General features: G+C 37.8%; 2 protein-coding genes and 1 non-coding gene across 4 annotated transcripts; 1 reads left to right on the plus strand and 2 right to left on the minus strand.

The window, feature by feature from the left end:
* On the minus strand, nt 1-24989 carry IFRD1 (interferon related developmental regulator 1). 2 transcript variants are annotated; one of them, XM_030857587.2, is made up of 12 exons: nt 24851-24989; nt 20174-20278; nt 19946-20030; nt 19057-19181; nt 16911-17068; nt 13764-13814; nt 13503-13681; nt 13305-13413; nt 3571-3705; nt 2944-3072; nt 2406-2501; nt 1-323 (listed from the first exon to the last, which is right to left on the minus strand). In XM_030857587.2, the coding sequence occupies exons 1-12, from the start codon at nt 24939-24941 to the stop codon at nt 234-236; spliced, it is 1353 nt and encodes a 450-aa protein (XP_030713447.1). In that variant the 5' UTR covers nt 24942-24989; the 3' UTR covers nt 1-233. The 2 variants fall into 2 exon arrangements, with proteins under 2 accessions (XP_030713447.1, XP_060161377.2); XM_060305394.2 differs by lacking the exon at nt 24851-24989 and adding an exon at nt 23126-23146.
* On the plus strand, nt 8459-8565 carry LOC115853946 (U6 spliceosomal RNA). Its single transcript, XR_004039791.1, has one exon. It is a non-coding gene; the product is annotated as a U6 spliceosomal RNA (small nuclear RNA).
* Nucleotides 24985-25185, minus strand: LOC132597870 (uncharacterized). The gene has a single exon (XM_060305395.2). It carries the CDS (start codon nt 25138-25140, stop codon nt 24985-24987), a length of 156 nt encoding a protein of 51 aa, XP_060161378.1. The 5' UTR covers nt 25141-25185.
* Between the last annotated feature and the right edge of the window lie 1839 nt (nt 25186-27024).

Here is a 27024-nt window from a genome sequence, read left to right on the forward strand (position 1 = left end):
CACACTACAAACACTTTATTAATGTTTACTGATTATATATACAGAGAATATTCAATAACCAGAACTCACCAGTTGCAATACTACACATTAAATTATAATATAACCCCTACTACAAAAGCTATCTCTTGACCCAAGATAAAAAACTGTCTCTAGAGTTTAAATACATTAGAAATTATTTTTTTTTTTTTTTTAAAAAAAGGGAAATTAGAAAGTGGTCTTCAAATGCTAAAAGCCTAGAAGAATTCTCCAACATCTGCTCTCTTATCTCGACATTTGCTTCGGGCTTTTGTTCGAGCTTTGAAGGCGGCAGAATTATATAAATGCTGAAATGAAGAAAAGGAAAATACAGGTGAGCCACTAAGGCTTCAGATATTCTTATAAAGTTAAAAAAAAAAGATAATTAAAAAAATCACAAAGGAAAGAAATGAACTAATTTGACTCTAGAAATATTTTAAATGTTTATAAGACAGACACAAAGAATGAGGGGGAAAATTAACACATTATAGTTCATGGCTATTCTATATGAAAAAAAATAGCCAAACATGTAAAATACCAAGAAAATTCCAGCCAAAAAATTTTTTTAAAGTATATAAACATTTATTCTGATCAAGGAAAAGACAAATCATGAATTAATGTGAACAAAATACTCAACTTTGCTGTTAATTAAAATAATAAGGGAAACTATCATAAGGTTTCATTCAAACTAACAAATTTTTAAAATTATAAAACCCAATGCTGTCAAATATGTGTGTAATAGCTACATGCTTTCATTCACCACTGAAAATAATTAAAAATGATAGAATTATTTTGGAAGGTAATTTGGCAATGCATATCAAAAAATCATAATCAACGGGCTTCCCTGGTGGCGCCGTGGTTGAGAGTCCGCCTGCTGATGCAGGGGACACGGGTTCGTGCCCCGGTCCGGGAAGATCCCACATGCCGCGGAGCGGCTGGGCCCGTGAGCCATGGCCGCTGAGCCCGCGCGTCCAGAGCCTGTGCTCCGCAACAGGAGAGGCCACAGCAGTGAGAGGCCCGCGTACCGCAAAAAAAAAAAAAAAAAAAAAAAAAAATCATAATCAAGCCCTGTAGTCCCATGCAAGGATTTCTTCCAAGAAATAATTCAAAAGAGAAATTATGTAAAAATATTAGTATTTATTCAAAACATTTTTGAAATACCCAACTATTATATGGCCATCAAAATGATCAAATGTAAAAATTCTTTACAATATACAATTAAACAATTCAGACCCACTAGGATGGCTATAATTTAAAACAAAAATTAAACCAAAAAAGTGTTGGTAGGGATGTCAAAATTTGAACTCTTATACTGCTAGTGGGAATGCAAAATGCACTACAGTCACTGTAGAAAACAGTTTGGTGGTTCCTTAAAAAGTTAAACACAGAATTACCACGTGACCAAGCAACTCCACTCCTAGGCATACAACTAAAAGAATCAAAAACAGGTGCTCTAACAAAAACTTGTACATATATGTTCATAGCAGCACGATTTAAAAGGGGCAAAAAGTGGAAACAAGCCAAATGTCCACCAACTGACGAACAGATAAACATGTGGCATATCCACACAATGAAGGATTATTTGGCCACAAAAAGGACTGAAGCAATGACACGCTACAACATAGATGAACCTTGGCAACATTATGCTAAATGAAAAAACCAGTCACAAAAGGTCACATTATATGATTCTATGTATATGAAATATCCAGAATAGGTAAATCCATAGATAGAATGCACATTAGTGACTGTCAGCAGCTGGGGGAAGAAGAGGGGAAGGGAATGGAGAATGAATACTTAATGGACATAAGGTTCCTTCTGAGGTGGTGAAAATGTTTGGAAACTAGATAGTGGTGACAGTTGTGCAACACTGTAAGTGTACTAAATGCCACTAAATTGTACAGTGTAGAATAGTTTTTTATGTTATGTGAATTTTACCTTAGTAAAAAAAAATTAAAATATAAGGGTTTTTGAAATGTTAAATAAAAATATTAACCACTATTTAATGTTACAAACTCTCTGAGCACATTTGTTTCCTCATTTGTAAAATGAATCTGGTACTTACTAAGTTTAGGCTCAGTTATCTGATACGAAAGAAGCACTGTGTAAATATTTATCCTTAACTATATAAACTTCATAAGCAAAAGGAAACAAAAGATAAAAATAGCTTCTATGTTAATAGGATTATGGATAAAAATTTTTCATCATAACCCTCCATTCTCTAAATGCAGTGAAGTTTCTATACTTTTAGTCCAGCTACTCTGTGTCCGAAACATCATAAGAACTAAAATCTCACAGACATAGCTAAATACCTATCACCTGGCAGAATCAAAGCTTTGGCTCCACTTTTCTTCTGTGCATTTAGTTCTATTGAAAACAAAAACCAAACCTACCCTTTCAAAACGAGAAATCTTCATTGTTTTAAGTGTTGCAGCATCAAGCATCACTGGGGGTCCAAGTTCAAAAACATTGCGAAGGAATTCATTTGACTTAAATAAAAGAGAAATGCAATAAGTCTCAGTATTAAATATCAGCTCTTTTTTTTTAACTACATAAAGTGAAATCTGGTTAACAGAAGTTATGTATATGAATGTAAGTCACTTATTTTCTTTCTGTTTCTCGTAAGACCAAATGGTTTTCCAATGCCTTGAATTCAAGAAAGCTATGTCAAACTATCTGCTTCCCTACAAAGATATCAAGTGTTCCAACAGCTATATAGATGCTCCACTAGGCTTACACAATACAAAAACAAAAAGAAGAGTTTCATGTTTATTAAATTTAACTTTTAAAAATAAACTTGCTATTTTGCATATCATATGCTGAAAACATTCTGTATATTCAAACTAACTTCAAAAGCCAGTTAAGTAAGGTAGATTTAAAACTCCTCCCTAATTTAAAAGCAAACATCCAGAAAGGATGTCACCCACTCACCTGCAAGTGGTACTGCATCCCTGATCCAAGAACCTCCTTAAAGGTGTCATATGTATGTTTTTTGACCCAGCAATCAATATACATGCGTTCAGGACCAAATTTAACAGTTTCTGTTGGAAAATCCCGTTCCTGGCCAATAGAAGAACAACAATTGTAAGAGGAACCAAAATGATCTAAAGAGATCCTACATAAACACAATTTCTAAATAGACATGTATGTGCTGAAATGAATAATGTGGTTTAAACCGATACCTCCATCCCTGAAATATGAATAGACTAGAAAGTGGAAGTACTATCCCACATATAAGGGTGTAGAATTTGCCTAGTTGTGGTAGACTTAAAGACACAACTAAGTTTGGATAAATATTAATGGCAAAACCACCTTGTTGTGAATGTTTTTAAATTTCAAAAGCACTCAACAAACTGGTGAAAAGTCAGGTATTTGTACTGGTCTAGGGTTGGCAGGGGCGGAGGGAGGGGAGGTTACAGGACAAGTCAGAAAGACAAGATATCCTCACAAGCCAGTGGTGAAATTGGGGGAAACAGAAATCTAGGAAAGGTAGGGAAGATAAATGGGGTTTACAGACCAACCATCAAGGAGTATCTATTACAGCATTAAGTGGCCTACCTCTACCGCCCTAAGGATGTCTCTGAACACCGACCGCTGCTTTCTCTTGTCCACTTTGGCCCGGTGCTTAGTTCCATCTGTAGCCAAAGCCCTAAGCATCTGAGTCAAAGACTCCATGTCTTCGTAAAAAAAGTCCTGGTCAGAAAAAAAAATTTGGTTTGTAGTTTGTTGTTTCTTTCCCCCCACCCTCTTCTAGAATTAACAAAAAACAGTCCACCTTGGAAATATCCAACAGGGTTACACAGAGCAACGCAAATCTTGGAGCTATTTAGAGATCTTCGCACAGATACACACATAAACACTTATTGTCATGCAAAAATTTAATCCAGAAATGTTGCCTACAAGATGATACACTACCACCAAACAATGAACATTCCTCTTCCAAGTATAACCAGATGCATTCAACCAATGCTTACTGTGTTCCTACTGTATTCAAGACATTACTGGGATTTCCAAGTTCAGTGATAGTCAGATACACACAAACCAATAGTTCAGTGATAGTCAGTGATAGTTCAGATACACAAGTTCAGTGATAGTCAGATACACATAAACCAATACAGCTTCTACCCCTGGCTCCCTAGTACCCAAAGCACATATTCCCAGAATTCCAAATATTCTTATTCCAAAAGGGCAAGCTATCAGTAATGCTTTTTAAAGCACCTAATTTCTAATTTATTGGCCATATTTCAAATAAGCAACCGAGTATTTACATCAGGTGCACAACTCAAGTGATTAAATTATTTAAGAAAGGAAGATATTTTAATCCCTTTTGGAGGGAAGCCACAAAATGTATTACTATTTGCTATGACCTTAAGTTGACCATGGGCTTCCTTTTTACAGTTTAAGTGGCTATACTTTGAAAGTCTCTTTATTTTGGGTGTTTTTACTCCCTGATTAAATTTTACAACCACATTAAACTAAAAGATTATTCCAAGTTCTTTAGCTGACCAAAACTAGAGCAGACACGCATGGAAGCCAGAAGGTGACCCATCTCCAGTTCTAGTTATTAATGCCTATTTAAGATTTTTTGCATTGGTGGTAACACTTAACTTATTCTATTAAAACAAGCAGCTCAGACTTCCCTGGTGGCGCAGTGGGTAAGAATCCGCCTGCCAATGCAGGGGACACGGGTTCGATCCCTGGTCCAGGAAGATCCCTCATGCCATGGAGCAACTAAGCCCATGCGCCACAACTACTGAGCCTGCGCTCTAGAGCCCGAGAGCCATAACTACTGAGCGTGCACACCACAACTACTGAAGCCCACACACCCTAGAGCCCGTGCGCTCTAGGGCCCGCATGCCACAACTACTGAGCCTGTATGCTGCACCTACTAAAGCCCGTGCACCTACAGTTCATGCTCCTCAACAAGAGAAGCCACCGCAATGAGAAGCCCGCGCACCACAACGAAGAGGAGCCCCCGCTCGCCGAAACTAGAGAAAGCCCACATGCAGCAACAAAGACCCAGCGCAGCCAAAGATAAAAACATAAAATAAGCAGCTCTTATTCTAGGCATTCTTCACACTGTATACATAATTGTTCAATCTCAAAAAATATAATTTCTTTTAACGTCTAAAATGAAAAAAATTATTACACTCATGGAAAATAAGCTTGAAATTAACACATTCTTTTGTTTTTTTTAATTTATTTATTTATTTTTGGCTGCGTTAGGTCTTCCTTGCTGTGCGCAGGCTTTCTCTAGTTGCGGCGAGCAGGGGCTACTCTTTGTTGCAGTGCCCGGGCTTCTCGTTGCGGTGGCTTCTCTTGTTGTGGAGCACAGGCTCTAGGTGCGCAGGCTCAGTAGTTGTGGCTCACGGGCTTAGTTGCTCCACGGCATGTGGGATCTTCCCGGACCATGGCTCGAACCCATGTCCCCTGCATTGGCAGGCAGATTCTTAACCACTATGACCAGGGAAGCCCCAGATATTCTTAATTTAAAGTATTTTCTCATTGTCAGTATTTTAGAGATTGTATATTCTTAACTGTTCTAAGCAATGTTTTCTTCAAATGTTCTGATTCAACTTCCTATGTCTGAGTTAGCTGGAAATAACATCTGTCAAGAAGATTTTCATCTAGAAAAGCAGGTACCAAAGCTGATAAGATGTGATTAAAACAGTCCAATGATACTTTGATCTGTATATTTAAATTCCAATGAATTTGATTCCATCATAAAAAAACGGGAATCATTTTACTGCTAGAAACAAATACATTTCAAGGACTGGAAGTTCTCTACTCATTTCATTGACTACTTGTTCTTTTGTATTATTCTCAAAAATAAAATTTATGGAAGATTTAAAAAAATATATATGGGAGAATACACCAAAAATTAACAAGGCTTTATGCATTACCTTAATTTGTTCTAAGAACTGGGAACTACTGCTAGTGGTCTCAACAATCTTACCTCCCAGCATACATCTGGCCATTTCTAAAGACATTTTTGGTTATCATCATCTGCCAGGAGGTGCTACTGGCCTCTAACGAGTAGAAGCTAGGGAAGCTGCTAAACATCCTGAAATGTACAAGACAGCGCCCCCTCCAACAACAAAAATTATCCAGCCCAACGTATCAACAGTGCTGAAGTTGAGAAACTCCATGGTAAATAATCTTAGCAATCAATAAAACTCAATCTAGTTTACAGAGTCTGAACCATTGAGTTGAATATAGTACTTGTGAAAATAAATATTAAGTACTGTAGGGAAATGTCTCCATAAAGTGCCTGTGCTTTAAAAAGAAAGAAAACGTAAAATATAACAAAAATAGTCCATAAACAGCATCCAAAAGCCAATTTACTGAAGCTTGGGATAACTGCATAGTAAAACTTCACACTCAGGAACAAATGAAAAATGGGCTCCTAGAGGGACAAATACCTAACTCTTATCAATAATGAAAAGAAAATTGCATAGTCATTGCCACACAACGGGGTCAAAAGTCCTAGATCAGAACCTCAAGCCTACTACTCACTACACCAAGTTTTAAAAATTACAAATATGTTTCATCACCTGTAAAATGAAAATATCCACCACCCTCCCACCACATGATAGTTTTAAGGATTAAATAAGACAGGAAATATAAATTTGCCCAATAAATTATGAAGCATGAACTATTACATCAGTATTCTAGATTTAGAGGAATTTACATAGAATTGGACTTTTAAAAAATCAGTGTAGTAATTACAGCTATATGAGGAAGTTTATTGTCACACAAAACAGGTTTTGCAGTCAGAACATCTATGTTTGAATCACAAACATCCATTACTTAGACATATATAACCTTGGGCATAATTACATTAGCAATCTGTGTCTCAGGTCCTCTGATATAAAAAGGGGATAGTTAATACAACCCACATCTCACAGGTTTATTTAAGGCCTAAGTAAAATATATTTATATATTCTAAAAATATATAAAACACAGTACATAAACATCCATTATGCTACAGCTCTTTTATGATATAGCCTGTTTCAGTATAACAATATAAATGCTTCAAACAGGTCAGCTAAAGATAATTATTTCATACTAAAATGACTATAAGTTAAATGGTTTCAAAGGCTGAGTGGCATTAGAATGAAATGAAACCACAGAAAACTTTTAGAAGAGTTTAAATACACAGGATGAGATGCTTAAGGTCACAAAAATCACCCCCAAACTACTATTTCTATACAGAAGTTACTGGAGCACTGACTGTAAACAAAATGAAATAAGCTGGATCTTGCACAGCTGTCCTATGTGTTAAAAAATAATCCTAACAGGGAAGCCTAACATTAACACAGAATTTGATGTCTCCCCACTTCACTGCAAAGTGATGACTACTATTTCTAGAATGGTTTTATCTGACTCTACGCAACTACAAAGACTTTTATTCTTTTCATTCCCTGCTAATTGAGGCAGAATGTCTCCATCAGGGTATGGAGACATTTTTACATGAGTCAGTTATCCTATAAACAAAGGCAAGAAATGAGAAGCACGTGGGGTTGTCCTTTCTGGAAATATAAAATCTAAGTGATTTAGGGCCTGGGGAGTGTGTTGTGAGTCTTCAAATTTTCTTTTCTTTGTTTCTGCTCTGTCTCTCTGTCCTGAAGCACTTCCCCTGTCAGCTTAGGTGGGGGATAGAGCAGGGAAAATTAGGGAAGGTTTGACTATACTACATTTTGATATATTTCCCTGAATCAGCATATCACATGGATCTCAGACCTATAATTCCACTCACTAAATAGTCCTTGTCTTAGTTTAAGTTACCCTAGAGAGCTCCTAAAAGGCCACTACTAGAGTACTAGTAAGAGGGAGGTAATACATGATTCAGTTAATAGTGCAGGAACTGCTACCACTTACACTGTACTTGGCATGTGTTCCCAGGAACCATATTAGGTAGTGACTATTACTATCTCCATTGTAAAGATATGGATACTGAGGCATACAGAAGTTGCCCAACATCATCAGGTAATAAGGGTGGAAGACAAAATTTGAACCCAGGCACAGCAGCTCCTAAGTACACTCTTTACCTGCTTGGTTACATGGCAGACACACAAAGTAAACTAAGGGAGCTCTCACAAACGAAGGATTACTAATTCTTCATATCAACTTTGAACAAATAGCTATTATTAATATTTCACCAACTCATTCTTTAAAACCCAACCTAAAAGCCAGCTCTTCAGAGAGATTTTTACTAAGTCTCCCAGGCTGATTTCATCACATAGTTAGATTTCCAGGTTAATAATAACACAAAATAATTAATGTTAGCAAAAGGCTCTGAATAATTTGATGCCACACTTGTGCTACAAAAACCTAATTTAAATCAACCTATGGTTTAACTAATTTTTTTGAACACCTTGTAACCACACTAACCCACCAGCAGACACTCCCCTCCTTTCAAAAAACTTAACAAAAATAGCAAAGAGTGCTCGTTTCGGCAGCACATACACTAAAATTGGAACGATACAGAGAAGATTAGCATGGCCCCTGCACAAGGATGACATGCAAATTCGTGAAGCATTCCATATTTTAAATCATAAAGATCAGATCAGAAACAAATGAAAAAAAATGAAGGAAACGATAGCAAAGATCAATAAAACTAAAAGCTGGTTCTCTGAGAAGATAAACAAAATTGATAAACCATTAGCCAGACTCAACAAGAAAAAAAGGGAGGAGACTCAAATCAATAGAATTAGAAATGAAAAAGGAGAGGTAACAACTGACACTGCAGAAATACAAAGGATCACGAGAGATTACTACAAGCAACTACATGCCGATAAAATGGACAACCTGGAAGAAATGGACAAATTCTTAGAAAATCACAACCTTCCAAGACTGAACCAGGAAGAAATAGAAAATATAAAACAGACCAATCACAAGCACTGAAGTTGAGACTGTGATGAAAAATCTTCCAACAAACGAAAGCTCAGAACCCGATGGCTTCAAAGGCGAAATCTATAAAACATTTAGAGAAGAGCTAACACCTATGCTTCTCAAACTCTTCCAAAATAAAGCAGAGGGAGGAACACTCCCAAACTCATTCTAAGAGGCCACCATCACCCTGATACCAAAACCAGACAAGGATGTCACAAAGAAAGAAAACTACAGGCCAATATCACTGATGAACATAGATGCAAAAATCCTCAACAAAATACTAGCAAACAGAATCCAACAGCACATTAAAAGGATCATACACTATGATCAAGTGGGGTTTATCCCAGGAGTGCAAGAATTCTTCAATATATGCAAATCAATCAATGTGATACACCGTATTAACAACTTGAAGGAGAAAAACCATATGATCATCTCAATAGATGCAGAGAAAGGTTTCGACAAAATTCAACACCGATTTATGATAAAAATCCTCCATAAAATAGGCACAGAGGGAACTTTCCTCAACATAATAAAGGCCATATATGACAAACCCACAGCCAGTATCATCCTCAATGGTGAAAAACCAAAACCATTTCCACTAAGATCAGGAACAAAACAAGGTTGCCCACTCTCACCACTATTATTCAACATAGTTTTGGAAGTTTTAGCCACAGCAATCAGAGGAGAAAAAGAAATAAAGGAAATAAAATCCAAATCGGAAAAGAAGAAATAAAGCTGTCACTGTTTGCAGATGACATGACACTATATACAGAGAATCCTAAAGATGCTACCAGAAAACTACTAGAGCTAATCAATGAATTTGGTAAAGTAGCAGGATATAAAATTAATGCACAGAAATCTCTTGCATTCCTATACACTAATGATGAAAAATCTGAAAGTAAAATTAAGAAAACACTCCCATTTACCATTGCAACAAAAAGAATAAAATATCTAGGAATAAACCTACCTAAGGAGACAAAAGACCTGTATGCAGAAAATTATAAGACACTGTTCAAAGAAATTAAAGGTGATACAAATAGATGGAGAGATACACCATGTTCTTGGATTGGAAGAATCAACATTGTGAAAATGACTATACTTCCCAAAGAAATCTACAGATTCAGTGCAATCCCTATCAAACTACCACTGGCATTTTTCACAGAACTAGAACAAAAAATTTCACAATTTGTATGGAAACACAAAAGACCTTGAGAAAGAAAAACGGAGCTGGAGGAATCAGGCTCCCTGACTTCAGACTATACTACTAAGCTACAGTTAAACAAGACAGTATGGTACTGGCACAAAACAGAAATATAGATCAATGGAACAGGATAGAAAGCCCAGAGATAAACCCACACACATATGGTCACCTTATCTTTGATAAAGAAGCCAAGACTATACAAAGGAGAAAAGACAGCCTCTCCAATAAGTGGTGCTGGGAAAATTGGACAGCTACATGTAAAAGAATGAAATTAGAACACTCCCTAACACCATACACAGAAATAAACTCAAAATGGATTAAAGACCTACATGTAAGTCCAGATACCATCAAACTCTTAGAGGAAAACATAGGCAGAACACTCTGTGACGTGAATCACAGCAAGATCCTTTTTGACCTACCTCTTAGAGAAATGGAAATAGAAACAAAAATAAACAAATGGGACCTAATGAAACCTCAAAGCTTTTGCACAGCAAAGGAAACCATAAACAAGATGAAAAGACAATCTTCAGGATGGGAGAAAATATTTGCAAATGAAGCAACTGACAAAGGATTAATCTCCAAAACATACAAGCAATTCATGCAGCTCAATATCAAGAAAACAAACAACCCAATCCAAAAATGGGCAGACCTAAATAGACATTTCTCCAAAGAAGATATACAGACTGCCAACAAACACATGAAAGAATGCTCAACACCATTAATCATTAGAGAAATTCAAATCAAAGCTACAATGAGATATCGTCTCACACCGGTCTGAATGCCCATCATCAAAAAATCTACAAACAATAAATGCTGGAGATGCTGTGAAGAAAAGGGAACCCTCTTGCACTGTTGGTGGGAATGTAAATTGATACAGTCGCTATGGAGAACAGTATGGAGGTTCCTTAAAAAACTAAAAATAGAACTACCATATGACCCTGCAATTCCACTACTGGGCATATACCCTGAGAAAACCATAATTCAAAAAGAGTCAGGTACCAAAATGTTCATTGCAGCTCTATTTACAATAGCCAGGACATGGAAGCAACCTAAGTGTCCATCAACAGATGACTGGATAAAGAAGATGTGGTACATATACACAATGGAATATTACTCAGCCATAAAAAGGAACGAAACGGAGTTATTTGTAGTGAGGTGGATGGACCTAGAGACTGTCATAGAGTGAAGTAAGTCAGAAAGAGAAAAACAAATACCGTATGCTAACACATATATATGGAATCTAAAAAAAAAGAAGAAAAAAAAAGAAAATAGTCCAAAGAACCTAGGGGCAAGACAGGAGTAAAGATGCAGACCTACTAGAGAATGGACTTGAGGGTACAGGGAGGGGGAAGGGTATGCTGGGACAAAGTGACAGAGTGGCATGGACACATATACACTACCAAACGTAAAATAGATAGCTAGTGGGAAGCAGCCGCATAGCACAGGGAGATCAGCTCGGTGGTTTGTGACCACCTAGAGGGGTAGAATAGGGAGGGTGGGAGGGAGGGAGACACAAGAGGGAAGAGATATGGGGACATATGTATATGTATAACTGATTCACTTTGTTATAAAGCAGAAACTGATACAACATTGTAAAGCAATTATACTCTAATAAAGATGTTAGAAAAAAAATCACAATGAGGAATCACCTCAAACCTATTAGGATAGCTATCATAAAGACAAGAGATAACAAATACTGGTGAGGATGTGGAGAAAAGGGAACACTTGTGCACTGTTATTGGGAATGTAAATTGGTGCAGGTACTTTGGAAAATAGTATGGATGTTCCTCAAAAAATTCAAAATAAAATTCCTAGTGCAAAAAAAAAAAAAAAAAAAAAGCAAACAAAACACTAGGTTGTTTTATAACCCAGTTCATTTTTGTCTTTGACAAGGACTTCAGTCAAATTAAATACATCTGGATGAGTTCTCCTGGCTATCACATATTATTTATTAAGTCAGATAATGTAAGATATGCAGGTAATAATATATTTACATTTATGCAAATTTAAACAAATCAACACATATACTTTAAACTGCATCATTAGTTCACTTTTAAGATGCATTTCAAAGGAAAAAGAAAAGAATTTACCATTTCTAGTCAGTAGAGGAATACAAGATTAAAAATGGGGACATCTGGCTTCTGTACCTTGAGGTTAAGGAGCCATTAAGTAGCTCAATAAAATTAAATGGATTGCTAAACTTCTGTCTTCTAATTTCTCACATAAGGAGACTCATTAGCTACTGACAGCATTAATAACTTACTTTTACCTCGTACCTGCTCTCTTTCAAAGTAAGGAGGGATGTGGGGGGCAACGAAACACAGGCCTAGAATGGAATGTGAATAAGCAAGGCAACCCAGAACACGTATTAATCTTATTTAGAATTATCCACTGTTAAATAACTTCTTTAATTGCAGACAAAGTTTCATTCCAGAAATAGTCTTTCTCCTTAAATTAAGAAGCAGCTAGTAAGTAACCCAAGATTCACAACAGAGGTCACAAACCAGGGTGACCAAATGTCCCATACAGCCTAAGACAAAGGGTTTCCTAGAACACAGGACTTTTCAGTGCTAAACTTGGAATACCATCAGGATGGTGGATCACCTATTGGTCACCTATCACAAACTCAAATACCTTCAAAAGCCAAACTGTGGTTTAAAAAAAAAAAACAACTATGAGTCGACAGTGGTAGAGAACTGCAAAGCACATGTCCCAGAGTAATGGGCTATGTTTATTTCCATCTTTGGCTTAAACGTTAAACCTAACAGTACTAAACTCATCTGACTTAATCCCAAACCTATGTTGACCTAATATTTCATCCATTTGTCCAACATTTATTATAAAGCATCCATGCATGAATTACCTTAATGTGTCTGATGTCTGAGAAATCCTAGCAGATCCAAAAGATTATACGGGACAACTCTCTCCATGAGTAATAAGAGTGTACCTAAACTTCAGTTCTGTAGGCAGCAACAATCAAATATAATGAACTACACTTAAATATTGCTCTACCAACCCCTATTGATTTATGCTCTTAAAAGTATTACATCACCACTGCCAAGAAGCAGAACGATCGATCACTAGGTTCTCAGTGGGCCATGCTCTAAAGTTACAATCCACTTCTTAATTGTGAGGATTATGATGGAATAATGGTCCTTGTGATGCAAGCTTTTTGTTTCACCTATCAGATACTTACACTCTCTATTCCTCTGGCCAATTCAAACAGAAGTGCCAGAGATTCACCAGCAGCTATTCTCATGTTTACATCATCAGAAGAGAGGAGGCTTGGAAGTTTATGGAAATGCCTAGAAAATAGTCAGTCATTATTATGTGAACACAACCGATTATGTCAATAAATGTTGATTTTATAAAGTAAGAAACTAAAAATACATACACCTCAAGCTTTTTCTTCACTTCATTGATTGGGCATATGGTCAGTAATAATGTCCACACGAGAAGTGAGCTGATATGAAGCGCTGTAGTAGGGGTGCTGCAGACAACATTAGTGTCGTTCTCTTTGAGATAGGACTTGGTGAAGATATTTTCCAAACACTGCAGAGTTGAATACAGCTCCTAATGCATAAGAACAGGAAATAAGATACCACCTTAAATGAGAAATGTGCAAACAACTGGATTCAAAAGGTTGTCTACTTACAGTAATGTCATCTGTGGCAATAAAACAGCAAACAGCAAAGCAAGTTGCACACTAAAAAAAGCAAAACAAAAACAGACATTAATGTTTGCCATTTTCTTATTAATTCTACATCTTCCTGCTTTTATAATTCAATGTGAAAAATTTCTCAACCACATGACTACATTAGGTCCCAAGTACAGTATTAAAAAGAAAGAAAGAATATAAGGTCAAAAGTTAAGGGAAGTGGATTTTGGCTAAAAGCCACTAAGGTCTGCTACTAAACTCAGAGTATGACTTTAGGAAAGTTACTCCATTTCTCTCAGATTTTCCTTCATTAATCCAGCAGATCATTTCAAACTTCAACTCAAAGACAGAGATGAAGTGTGGACATTTGAGATAAAGAAACCTACTCTATTAAAAACCTTTAAAACACAAATCTCAAAAAATTTAAATAGCTGTCCTCAAACTTCCGACTTAAAGAAGGATCTCATTAACTCAGATTTTACTTATTTTGGAATATGTTGAAAAGAGGTTGGGAATCCTATAATTGTTTATTTTGGGGGGGGGATGCTAAACGAGTGAGTACACAGTCCAAGATTACCAAGGTAATCTTTTTTTTTTTTCTTTTTACGAGGGCCTCTCACTGTTGTGGCCTCTCTCGCTGCGGAGCATAGGCTCCGGACGCGCAGGCTCAGCGGCCATGGCTCGTGGGCCCAGCGGCTCCGCGGCATGTGGGATCTTCCCAGACCGGGGCACGAACCTGTGTCCCCTGCATCGGCAAGCGGACTCTCAACAGCTGCGCCACCAGGGAAGCTCCCCAAGGTAATCTTACTTAATAAAACAGAATCAGAATATCTATATACAATCTACCTGCAACATAAATAGGAGCCATGAATTCTCAGAACACTGTTCTAACAAATTAATCATATAAAAACAGAATCTGAGGGCTTCCCTGGTGGCGCAGTGGTTGAGAGTCCGCCTGCCAATGCAGGGGACACGGGTTCGTGCCCCGGTCCGGGAGGGTCCCACATGCCGCAGAGCGGCTGGGCCCATGAGCCATGGCCGCTGAGCCTGCGCGTCCAGAGCCTGTGCTCCGCAGCGGGAGGGGCCCCAACAGTGAGAGGCCCGCATACTGCAAAAAAAAAAAAAAAAACAGAATTTGAAATTCGTAAGGCTTTATTATTCTTCATTTCCCTTTTCCCCATACGTTATTACTAAAATTCCCTCATGTTGTTCCAAGTACCATTAAAGCTTAAAGCTTAAGTCTTTAAAGTCATCATTCATATGCCCAGGTTTCAGCTAGTTCTGTTCCAGTAATATGAGGACACTTGTAATATTAATCTGCTTGGTGTCACTGTTTTATTTTCATTAGTTTATCCTGGTAAAAATTGGACATTGTTAAAATTCAAAAGTAGCCTATGCATTATTCTTAGTAAAGAAAAATTTCAATCTATCATCCCTTCTCCTAAGTAAGCAGCAGAAGCAAGGCCACATCTCTCCTTCTGATTACTAAGAGAAATGGCAGATTAAAAATTAGGACTGTCTACGTTTAATAAAGATTCCTTCTGCTAATATGCAGAAGAATGCTAGTTTATTTTTTATTTTAATTCACAGAAAGAGTGAGAAGGATTAATAAAGGGCCTTTAGATGACCACAACAAACTCACATGCAACCAAAATTAAGTGATCACCTCAAATATCTAATCAATAGTGTTTTCTGTCAAACATTTCAAATACCCCTATACTCCTGCACAATTTAAAAGTTGCATGAAACTACACAAAAAGGAAGAACAGAAAGGCAAAGAGCAAAAGCGTGATTAAATATTTTAGGGTTGCTAACTATTGGGGGGCAGAGATTCCTATAATGTCACCAAACTCCTATTCCTTTGCCTCTGGGAGAAAGAGCTAGACTATTCCCAGCAGCCATACAGTTGGTAAACCAAGGAACTCTTGGCAGAAGCGATGTGTCTCTGTCCTCTAGCTTTCCCCATCTAGCTACCATAGTTGCCATCTGAAAGGACCTAGAGGTAGGGCAGAGATGCAGGATGGATGCCTAGGGACCCTGCTGACTTGACTGGGCAGTGATATGAACAAGAAGTAAACTTTTATTAAGCCACTAAGCCTTCAGGGTTTATCTGATACAAAGATTAATGTCATGTACCATAAGTAATACTAAAGAGGAAGCTAATTTGAATAATCAGTATGAAAAGCTTTAAACTTAAAATGGTTCTCTTGTTAGGAAAACAGCTTAAGATTCAAATCCACTAAAATTAAATTTTTAAGATCTATTAAGACTCTTAAGATTCTTAAGATCCATAACATTCAAATCTTAAAATTCATTAAGGTTCAAATCCACTTTCTAAATCCACTACAACCACCTCATGTTTCTGTGAATAAAGCAAAACATGTTCATGTGATCATTTAAATCACTTACTAGCACACCAAAAACCAACAGCCAAAAACAAAACCCACAGTCTTAAGTGTTGCAAGTGGTATATATCAATTAGAGAATGAAAGCTTTTCCAAACCCCAAAACCAGATGAATATTTCACAAGTCAGAGTTTCAGAGTTTCCTACATCTACCAAATCCACCTGTGTAACTACAGCATTCAGCTCTCTCATAAGGACTTTTAGGCCACAACAGCCAGAATTTTTTTAAGAAAACCACTCCATTACATTTCTTAGAATAAAAAATAACCACACAATAAACATTGTCAGGACCATTTCTTTAAGCTCCAATAAAAACTAGATCATCCTAAATAACTCAACATAGCACTGTATTTCATATCAGCAAATGATGTTCAATTTCAAAGATGTAGAAATCTTCTCTATACGGGATGCTCTATTGAGTCTCAGAAAATTTAAGAGGGCAATTGTCGTATTGAGCCTGCTCACTAAAATTAAAGACAAATGGGGGTGGTGGTGGGATGAATTGGGAGATTGGGATTGACATATACACACAAATATGGATAAAATAGAGAACTTATGAGAACCTGCTGTATAAATAAATAAAATAAATAAAATTCAAAAAACAAAGGGACAAATGAGAATAAAATGTTAATAAAAAACCTGCTATATTTTTTAAAGATGCTATTTTCCTATATCATTCATCACAAGGTCTGGCGGTCATGCCTAGATAGATCTATAAATTTAAAAATCCTATACTTACAGTTTGCCTAGCCTGGATACTAGCTGTTCCATCACAAATTATTTTCTTCAGGATTGGTCCAAGAGTCTTTAAAACCTCTTCACTTTCAATTCCAGGGCCCAACTGAATACAGAGAACAGATGCTAATGCTGCAGCTGCACGCTGCTCATCACCTTTACCTATAAAACAAGCCACAATGCAACTATGACAAATCATTTTCAACAGACTTATTAAGGCAGCAATCTCCCAAATTTGTTCAATTTCAAAACAGCATCTACCAATTATGAAACTTGTAATATGCTCAAGGCTTTGACATGAGCGATAAATCTAGACCTCACTCAAATCCTAGATCTACCATGTATTAGCCAAATGATCTTCAACCAATTACTCTTATTCTCAAAACATTTCCTCATCTGTGAAATGGAGATTAACACCAATTTTAAGGGATTACTGTAACAGTTCAGCCAGATAATGCATTTCAAGCTGATCTGACCTTCCAAATCCTTCAGGTACTTATAGAATAGTGCTCAAGTAGCCCTTGAATTAATCTGACAAGCATTTCAGATGAACACAGCCCATGAGGTAAACTAAACTGTCAGGGCTTCCTCCACCAGTGTTTTTTTAATTTTTTTTTTAATAAATAAGGGATTCAAAATAAGGGATTCTTGGGAATTTCCTAGTGGTCCACTGGTTAGGACTCCGAGCTCTCATTGCCGAGGGCTCAGGTTCCATCCCTGGTCGGGGAACAAAAAATCCCACAAGCTGCATGGTACGGCCAAAAACTAAAAATATTAAAAAAATAAGGGATTCTTTAAAACTATAGAAAATACGTTAATATAAAGGTAAATGTAAGTTAACTCTTGAGAACTGTATACACCAAAGGATTTGGGCAAATTTTGAACTTAAGTTATTGTCTGATAAATTAAATATTTATGCAGGTTGTAAGAAATTTTTAAAGGTCACCTAGTCCAATTACCTTGTGGATACAGTTTCAATGTTAACACTTTTAACAAAGCCATTGTAATATCTCAAAAAAGTTGGCTCTGTTATCAACTATACCAGTAACAAGGTATATAACTTTAGACCAGTCTCCTGTTTCCTAGGCCTTTCTTTTTCCTATACAATGAGAGGTGGATTAGATCAAAGGTTTCCAAACACCCATTCTTGACAAAGCTTCCACCTGAAGCAAAATGAGAATAAGAACATAAAGCTAAGCACATTCAATTTAAAGGAACATGTGTGCTTCCTACACTTTTGGTACTAGAAATATTTTGTTGATAAAGTGATAATGATAGTTGAAGCTAATTATTTTCATAATGTTCTTACTTGGCAAAATAATTAAGCTGGCAGCCCCAAATCTTTTTAAATCTGGCAGCTCCTAAAATTGCAAGTTTGATAATACTAGACTTAATCTTTAAGGTCTCTCTTCATTCTTAAAAGTTCTATGATCATAAAAGTTCTACAATCATAATATGAATTCCAGAATCTCCATTACAAAGTTCTAGAATTCAAATATTCCAAGGGATATCCTGAAATGATGTCATTGACAGGTATGATTGATGTTTTAAATAAGAAAATGAGGTAGATAATTGATACTTTTTTAATTTTAGAAAAATGAAGTAGGATGGCTTATAAATAATACTTTTTGTTGACATCTGACACATGGTTTCAAGCCTTTTTTATATACAAAAGAATGGCAGGACTTCCCTGGTGGCGCAGTGGTTGAGAGTCCGCCTGCCGATGCCGGGGACGCGGGTTCGTGCCCCGGTCTGGGAAGATCCCACATGCAGCGGAGCGGCTGGGCCCGTGAGCCATGGCCGCTGAGCCTGCGCGTCTGGAGCCTGTGCTCCGCAAGGGGAGAGGCCACAACAGTGAGAGGCCCGCGTACCGTAAAAAAAAAAAAAAAAAGAATGGCAAACACCTCTTCTGATACAACTAAAGTTGATAATCCACCCCAATCCTTCCTAGTTTCAAACTGTTTATTACATAAACAAAACAAAGCTAACAAGTTTGATTTTGAGTTCTAACAAGCCTGGCATATTCCCTGCCAATTACAAAGTTATAAGAGTGAGCCAGACTTCTAAGTGCTATTAACAAATATTACTGCACAGAAGGTAGCAAATTCCTTTTCAGTTCTGTGACTGTGACTCAAAAATATGGACATTACCTTTTTTCAGGCAGCGTTCAATGCTATCAGTTAAAGTCATTCTTCTTTCCAGAATAAATTCATAAAGCATCTTTGAAGCCAGTATATTTTTAATACCTTCAAGAGCTGCCTGCCTTGTCTTCGCACTATTTAAAACAAAATGTAAGAGAAAGAATATCCAATTGGAGTATACCATTGGTCAATGAGACTTTTAAAAACTTAGCTTACTTCCCTCTCAACTTTTTCTATTTATAGATTATTTAAAATCTAATTTTCATCAAGCTCTCACAGTTCTTCAACAATAATTTAATTTTCATCTACAACTCACCTTATTATACAAAAGATTTTAAGCTATTCTATATCATGTTTTCTGTTTATTAGTTCAATAACCACAATGTTAAATGACCACATAGAATTTTATACTTTCAATGTATAAGACATGTTCTCCTACATTACATATTCAAGTAAACTCAGACATTTTTTTAACACTACAGAAGTCTAGAGTTCTTGTTTGAATCTTCTGGGCTTTTTAATTCCATTTGTTTTAAGTTGGTTCTAGAGTTACTGTTAAGTAAGAAAACAATTTAGCTTTGATACTTTTCGAAGTTTAGTTATACTTTCTAGTTGAAGATTAACTTTTAATTCAACAAATCCACTTCAATTATCAAATACAGTTATGTCCCCTATGCTGAACAACGACTAATCTTAGGCTATTAATCTAAATTCTAGTGGCATGTTCCTATCTACTGATACATTAAAAGTCCAAAGGAATAAGAAACACTAAAATATACAAAGTAAACAAATCGAGCTTTAGAAAAACATAATGTTAAATGAAAGAACTGCACATATTTTAAATAAAAAGTGGCTGACAGAAATCACCCAGAAGAAAAGAGTTTCCAGTAATTCCTACCTCTTATCTAGGGTCAGGTCAATGAATCCCTTCAACTTATACTCTAAGTCTTCTTGAGTTCCTTCCTCATCGAGGACTTCTGGTCCTAAGGAATAATAAAAACCAACCACTGTAATTTAAATAGAAAAAAGCAGATAGGGAGCGGTAATAGTATACTTAGCTACAAGAATTCCTCCACCTAAATCATCCTTTTATCTAACGTTGCAAATCTTAACTGAAAACTCATACCATCTTCAGCAAAACTGGAAGGATCACTGTAACCACTGCAATGGCTCATTGTTTCAATCGATGCATCCTCATCACTAAAAGGTTGAACATTTCGATGCTGGCCACCTAATAGGTAAAAGAGGGTAAAGGTAAATGATTTTGTTGTCATATATGCAAATACTTAACTTGGGATTTTAAAATTTACTTACAAAAAATCCAGTAATAAAAACCCAAACTTATTTATGAGATGATTTTTTACAAAAGAATACACTTAAATTCCTAACATAAGTCAATTCACCTAATGTGTATTTCAGAGCACCAACTGTTTACAATATACATCAACTTCAGAAATATATCAATCATCTAACATGCAGCACCCATTTTTGGTGATACAAAAAGTATTACAGATGAAAAAACTACTTCAAATCATGAAGACAATGAAAACTGACCATCATAAGAATAAGAAGAATATATGTTCCAATGAGAATAACTGGGCTTAGCAAACATTAACTGGTGAATGGGTTAGTTTTTAGGTTACACATGTCTTATGTGAAGGGGAATTTAAGAAGTTAAGGGATGGTAGTTTTAAAGACAACTTGAATTGAGAGGGTCAACAAAGGCTTAAAAATGAAGTTTTGGATGGGGATGTTGAGAAGTGGATCCAAAATGGCATAGAAAGTAATGATAGGAATTGGATGAAGTAATTGATCACTAAAGAACTACAGTGCTGATGAGATGTGTATGAAATTATAAAGAGCTCTGATGGGCTATTTGGGTGATGCCCAGTGCAGTGAACTACAGGATTTTTGTTCCTGAGTCATGCAAGTCAGAAGAGCTGAGAAGACGTGTGAACTAGCGTGTGAATCACTTAAGAGGCAGGGCTTCTTAAGTGAGGACCCCTTAAATGGTCCTCAAGCACTGCACAGAGGTCCTCCTTTCTCTTGGCCAGTACTCTATGGCGGACTTCACAGGGCCACATCCACTGGAGATAGAAAGCATCAATTTGAGAGTCTTTACAGAATTGCCTCATTTTTGCAAGTAAAGAACTATGGGCAAGCTGCAAGCTGATCAAGACTGTAGACATGGTGTGTTTAAAACTGGGACTTTGCTTTGAAGATTTTGAATTATTTAGGTGAGCAATGTTTAAGATTTGACTTTTTTCACATGCCGATTTCAAAAGTGACTACAGTATTTTAAAAACCCACTTTACTGTGGTGATTAGTGACTAATTTGGATGATGACTTTCCTACTACGATGGGTGCACACGTGAACATTTGTGCCTAGTCACAAGTGCTGACACTCCTGTCGCTTCCTTGGGAAAACTGACAGTACCCTTTTAAAATCTGTGTGAGTATTTTCCAGCAATAAAGAGCCAAGATTTAAGGAAAAAAAAAAAAAAAGTTTTGGTATTTGATGTAGCATAAAAAGATAGATAAAAGCCCGACAGATAAATTACCTTTAAAAGAAAGGTTCTAACAAATCCAACAGTTTTAAAATATCAGCCCTATTACTAAAAAATTAAAATCCTTTTTTTTAAGCTAGAATCTTTCTCTCACCTTCATTAACTTAAGGAGTAAATGTACATTCCTGGTCACTGTCATTTCTAGTCATTTTTGTTTTGTGGGAATTTCATATTAATAAAAAGATTACCTAGTCATCAATTACATTGAGCACTGAGTTAAAATAAGTCCCAAATTCTGCCCCCAAAGTGACTTGAGTCATCTGATTTACTTCTGAGCTCGAATCAAAGATTGTACCTAAAATTGTATCCTTAGGTACAATGATACAATACAAACCTAAGATTGTATCACTTAGGTCTCTATATTCAAGAAATCTGTAGCATTTACTATATCATAAGATAAGCTTTTCAAAAATTCTCTAAATTTAATTAAGCCTGTTGCTGTTTTTTTTAAAATGGGGGTTGTCTTTTTTTTTAAATCACAACAGAGGTGAGACTTTAGCAGATTTTTAAATCAACACAGGAAGCAAGTGGCCTTCAAACCTGCCGGCTATCTCAAAGAGAATAAAGTGTGCCAATCAAAGTAGTGAAGCATAAAGAATAAGCAATGAAACCAAGATCCCAAAACTTCTTAATCATAGTGCTTAGGACAGGAAAGACCTATGCCATCATACTCTATTTCTGGATCTATCTTCATGTGTTTTCATGATTCGAAGTCGTGGCAACAGTTGAGTCATCTACTTAACTTTTACTAACATTTATTCACAAATCAATTTACGTTTTTTATTTTTCATATTCAGCCTATTTTTAAACTATCAAGAAGAGTTTCCTATCCAGGTCTTACACAGCTCCCTTCTCTAAGTTTCAATGATTTCCCAAGGCTCGAGGGAAAAAGAGATTAAAAAAAAAAAAAAATGAGGAAAAAAATCCTGTATGAATGTCTGATATCTAGGTCATACTCACCCACCTTGTGATCCCAAGTACCATTAATGAGGTGGCACTTAGACACATAAAGTCCTTATTTCTTAGAGGGCTTATGTATTAACAAAGTTTTGTTCTTTCCTAAAAATGCTCTCTTCAAATTAAGTGTCACGAAAAATAAGCACACTTGAACAAAAGGTCAATTTTATTAGTTTCCTAGACCTGTCCACTAACTTAAAAAGCAGAGAATTTAAATGGGAAACCCAAAGTGATAGAGAAGTTGGTTATCTTTCGGCTGTACATGGGAAGATCTCATTTGAATCCCATTTCTTCTAGATGTCACTTAAAAATACCAGTAAGATAAGACTTTTAAGTACAAGTTTGTGACAATTTTCCACCTCTTCTACTCAACTATTATTTATTCATTTATTGACTTAAGTAATATTCATAAAGAACCAAACGAAACTTTTCAAAAAGTAAAGCTCACCCCCCAGGCCCAATTAGAGGCAAGCACAGTTAATAAGTTCTAGTGTAAACTTCCAAAGATAGTCAAAGCATGTATAGTTTTATAAACTAATCAAATAATTCTTTACCTGATGATGAAAGTTCGCAAATGAACCTCATGGTAAAATCTGAAAGGCAATCCCCCACTGCCTCCTGATATTATTCTCTAAGTACCAGGAAGGAAGGAGGCTGGACAGGAAGCTCCAGAAGGGAATAAAGGTTTGTTTGTGATTCAAGGAAGCCATTAGTAACATCATTACCATTTTCAAAATGACTTTAGCTTGCTGCATCTCCATAATTTGTTCCATCAACAAAAGGTAAACTTAAAGAAGAATAAAATTAATACGGACCTTCTAGACAGAATTTAAATGTTTACTTCAGATGAGGAAAGCTGAAGCAGAAAGGTAGAGAGGTATGTATCCTCAATTCACACAGAGCAACTAGATGCCACAACAAACTATGTATTTTATATCTTGATCAAGAATGAATTTCATGAACCCCGAGAGCATTCAATCAAAATAAAGAGCGATATAAAGAAAAGGGAAAAAACTACATTTATAATAATTCATTCTTGTCAATTATTAAACATTTAATACATGATCACAAAGTTTTCGTGCTGCTATAAATCCTATAGGAAAGCTTTTAAAATACCAGCTTCCAATCATCTTTAACAAGAAAACTGGCCTATTTACTTGCTAAAGAACAAAGGCATATTCTGAGGGTCAAAGTGGCAACTGTGCTGACAAGTATATGTGGCTGGTAGTAGTTCCGATGTGGTAACATCTGAGGATATTCCAACATTTAATTTCAAAGTTTCAACAAAGCAATTATTAAACGTGCTGATTTTACCCGGTTTAACACTAGCTTTCAGTATGCTGTGTCTCGTAGGGCTTTCTGCTTTAAGTCCTTTTTTCTTAGCCGTATGGTTAGGAGTAAAGAATCATTAATTCAGTTAAGCACCTACCCATCCAGGAAAAGCTTTAACTTTGCAAAGAGGAGACAGAAAACCCTAAACTTTTGGCCAATTGCAGTCTGAGCTCCTCACCATTCCCGCCTATCCCGGGCTCCCATCAGAGAACCTATAGAATACGGCACAAAAGAGAACGTGGTTTCTGCTCCGAGGAGCAGGAGGTCGCCTCGACTGGTCACAGGAGAGCTGGGGGCTCGGGATTTGTTCGGGTGCCAGATAGGGACAGGAGTAGAGCCTACTCTGGGACAGTGGCCCCCAGCCTCCGACGCCTCCGCCAGGCCAGGTGGACACGCGGGATGCGAAAGAAGGCTGCAGAACGGGATACCACATGGGCACCTCTGCGTCACCCCGGCCCCACCACGTTAGGCCCAGGCCGCGTGACGCAAGAGCCAGTCCAAACCCGTCGGACGTTTGGCATTCCCGAGAACTCCATGTTGGAGCCGGGTGGTCAAAGGTGACCAGTGACAGCATGGACGGAACTCCGAGCCCGGCCCCACTCTCCGTCAAGGAGAGCTCTAGAGAGCCAGCACCTGCCTCTGAGAACAGTTCCTCTCCTGCCAGCTCCCGGTCACCCCCGATGCCAACCCCTTCCCAGACCCAAGGACCCATTCGCCCCTCCCAGACTCCACGACCCGGGCCCGAGTTCGACTCGCATGCCAGATCCAAATCGCGCGAGGTACGGCCACCGGGGCACGCTGGGAAGTGTAGTTCGCCGGCCACAGCAGGTGCCCCGCCGACGCAAACGTCTAGAGGAAAAGAACTACACCTCCCACGGTACCCAAGGCTAAAAGACTTGCCAGCCTGGCCGGCAACTGGGACGCTGGCGGCGGGGATACTCTCGTACCTGCTGTCGCCGCCGTCGCTGCAGCTGCCCCTGAGTTGCCGCCACTACTGCCACCGCGATGGGGAGTGTTCCGCTTCTTATTCTTCGGCATCGTGGGACGCCCGGTGCCGCCTAAACTCGGAGCTTAGCGAAGATCAGCCGATGGAGCTGCACTTTTTACTCGTGCGTCTGTGCGGCGGGCGGCTGAGAGGTGAGTTTTCGACTAACAGAGGCGAGAAGCGGCGCGGGTAAGAGTGGGCGGTGGCGGCAGCAGAAATCCCCGTGAAGAGCTGTAATCGGAAACGATACATGTTTCTCTCTAGCGCTGGAGCTAAGGCGGGGCGGGCGAGGCCACGACGCCTTAAGTAGCAAGACCGCCGCCTGTCGTCACCATACGTGGGCGGGACTCGAACTCTCACTAGCCAATCCCTATAGACCTCCCCACCAGAGGCGGACTTAGGGCGGCCGAAGGATGCTGACTACCGATCCCATGCCACAAGTCTTCCAGCGGCGGCCCGGAGCCGGTCTTCGTTGCCGTCTTGAATTCTGGGAAATGTAGTCAGCCCTGGGGAGCCGGCTCCCAGCTCCTCCCAACGGGCTTTTCTACGCGCTTCCTTTGTTTCTCGAGACCCTTCCCCTGCCGCCCCGTGGCCCCGCCTTGGAATTGACGGAGGTGGTAGCCAGTGAGGAGCATGCCGAATGAGGACAGCCCGCTTCCAACTGGGATTGCTTCCAGCTGGGAGCTACGCAATCCGCATTGCTGGTCTGTCTCCAGAAGCTCGTGTTCTTCTCCTTAACCTTTACCCTACTTGCCTGTGGGCTCTGCCCAGGCTCAGCCATACCCCTCCTTAGGTATGTTTCCATGGTTTTAGTTGTTGAATTAGTTTAGCGATCATCAATATTTATTATTGAATTGTGGTTCAAAACATAGGAGCACCTCAATACATAAGGCAAATGCTAACAGCCATAAAAGGGGAAATCGACAGTAACACAATAATAGTAGAGGACTTTAACACCCCACTTTCACCAATGGACAGATCATCCAAAATGAAAATAAATAAGGGAACACAAGCTTTAAATGACACATTAAACAAGATGGACTTAATTGATATTTATAGGACATTCCATCCAAAAACAACAGAATACACATTTTTCTCAAGTGCTCATGGAACATTCTCCAGGATAGGTCATATCTTGTGTCACAAATCAAGCCTTGGTAGATTTAAGAAATTTGAAATCATATCAAGTATCTTTTCCTACCACAATGCTATGAGACTAGATATCAATTACAGGAAAAAAAACTGTAAAAAATACAAACACATGGAGGCTAAACAATACACTACTAAATAACCAAGAGATGACTGAAGAAATCAAAGAGGAAATCAAAATATACGTAGAAACAAATGACAATGAAAACACAACGACCCAAAACCTATGTGATGCAGCAAAAGCAATTCTAAGAGGGAAGTTTATAGCAATACAATCCTACCTCAAGAAACAAGAAAAATCTCAAATTAATTGTGGTTCAAGGTTATGTGCCGCCCCCCCTTGAAAAAGATGTGCTTTAATCTACTTAGTCATGTAGTTCCTGTATTTCTCCTGCTCTAGACTAGAAAGATCTGGCGATTCAGATTTCTATACAAGAATGTGTCCTTTGTCAATTCTTCCTGCCAGTTAGGAGGTCAATCTGAGATAAGGATTGGGTTTTGGGAATTTAACAGCTGGTAAAATAAACATGAGCTATGAATACCAATACTCTCAGTGTTTTTTATTTTCCAAGGTGCGCCTAAGATCTCTGTCTTCCTTGTTACATTTGTCATGTATTTAGGACCTGTTTTTAAGTTCATGTATTATGCTTATGACAGACAAATTCACTGACTCACCTCAATGTAGGTGACTCATCTCCCACTCCACCTCCCTCCTGAGTCCTCTTATTTTCTTTTCAATGGCAGGTAGCACATTTTCACCTGAATGTTCCATATGCACCTCAGTCCAGCATCTCTAATACTGTTTCCCTCTTCCTGTCTTCCCTTTGTGTGTTCACAGTACTACTGTCCTCCCATATGTCCAAATTCAAGAACTCAAAGTCATACCTGGTTTCCCTAAAAACAATCAGTTTTACCATAAAACACCTAAATTCATGTCCTCTTCTCCGATCACACATGACCTCAGTTGGTGCCTGAGCATTTTAAGGG

This window comes from Globicephala melas, chromosome 9 (assembly GCF_963455315.2).
Source record: "Globicephala melas chromosome 9, mGloMel1.2, whole genome shotgun sequence".
NCBI classification, from domain to species: domain Eukaryota; kingdom Metazoa; phylum Chordata; class Mammalia; order Artiodactyla; family Delphinidae; genus Globicephala; species Globicephala melas.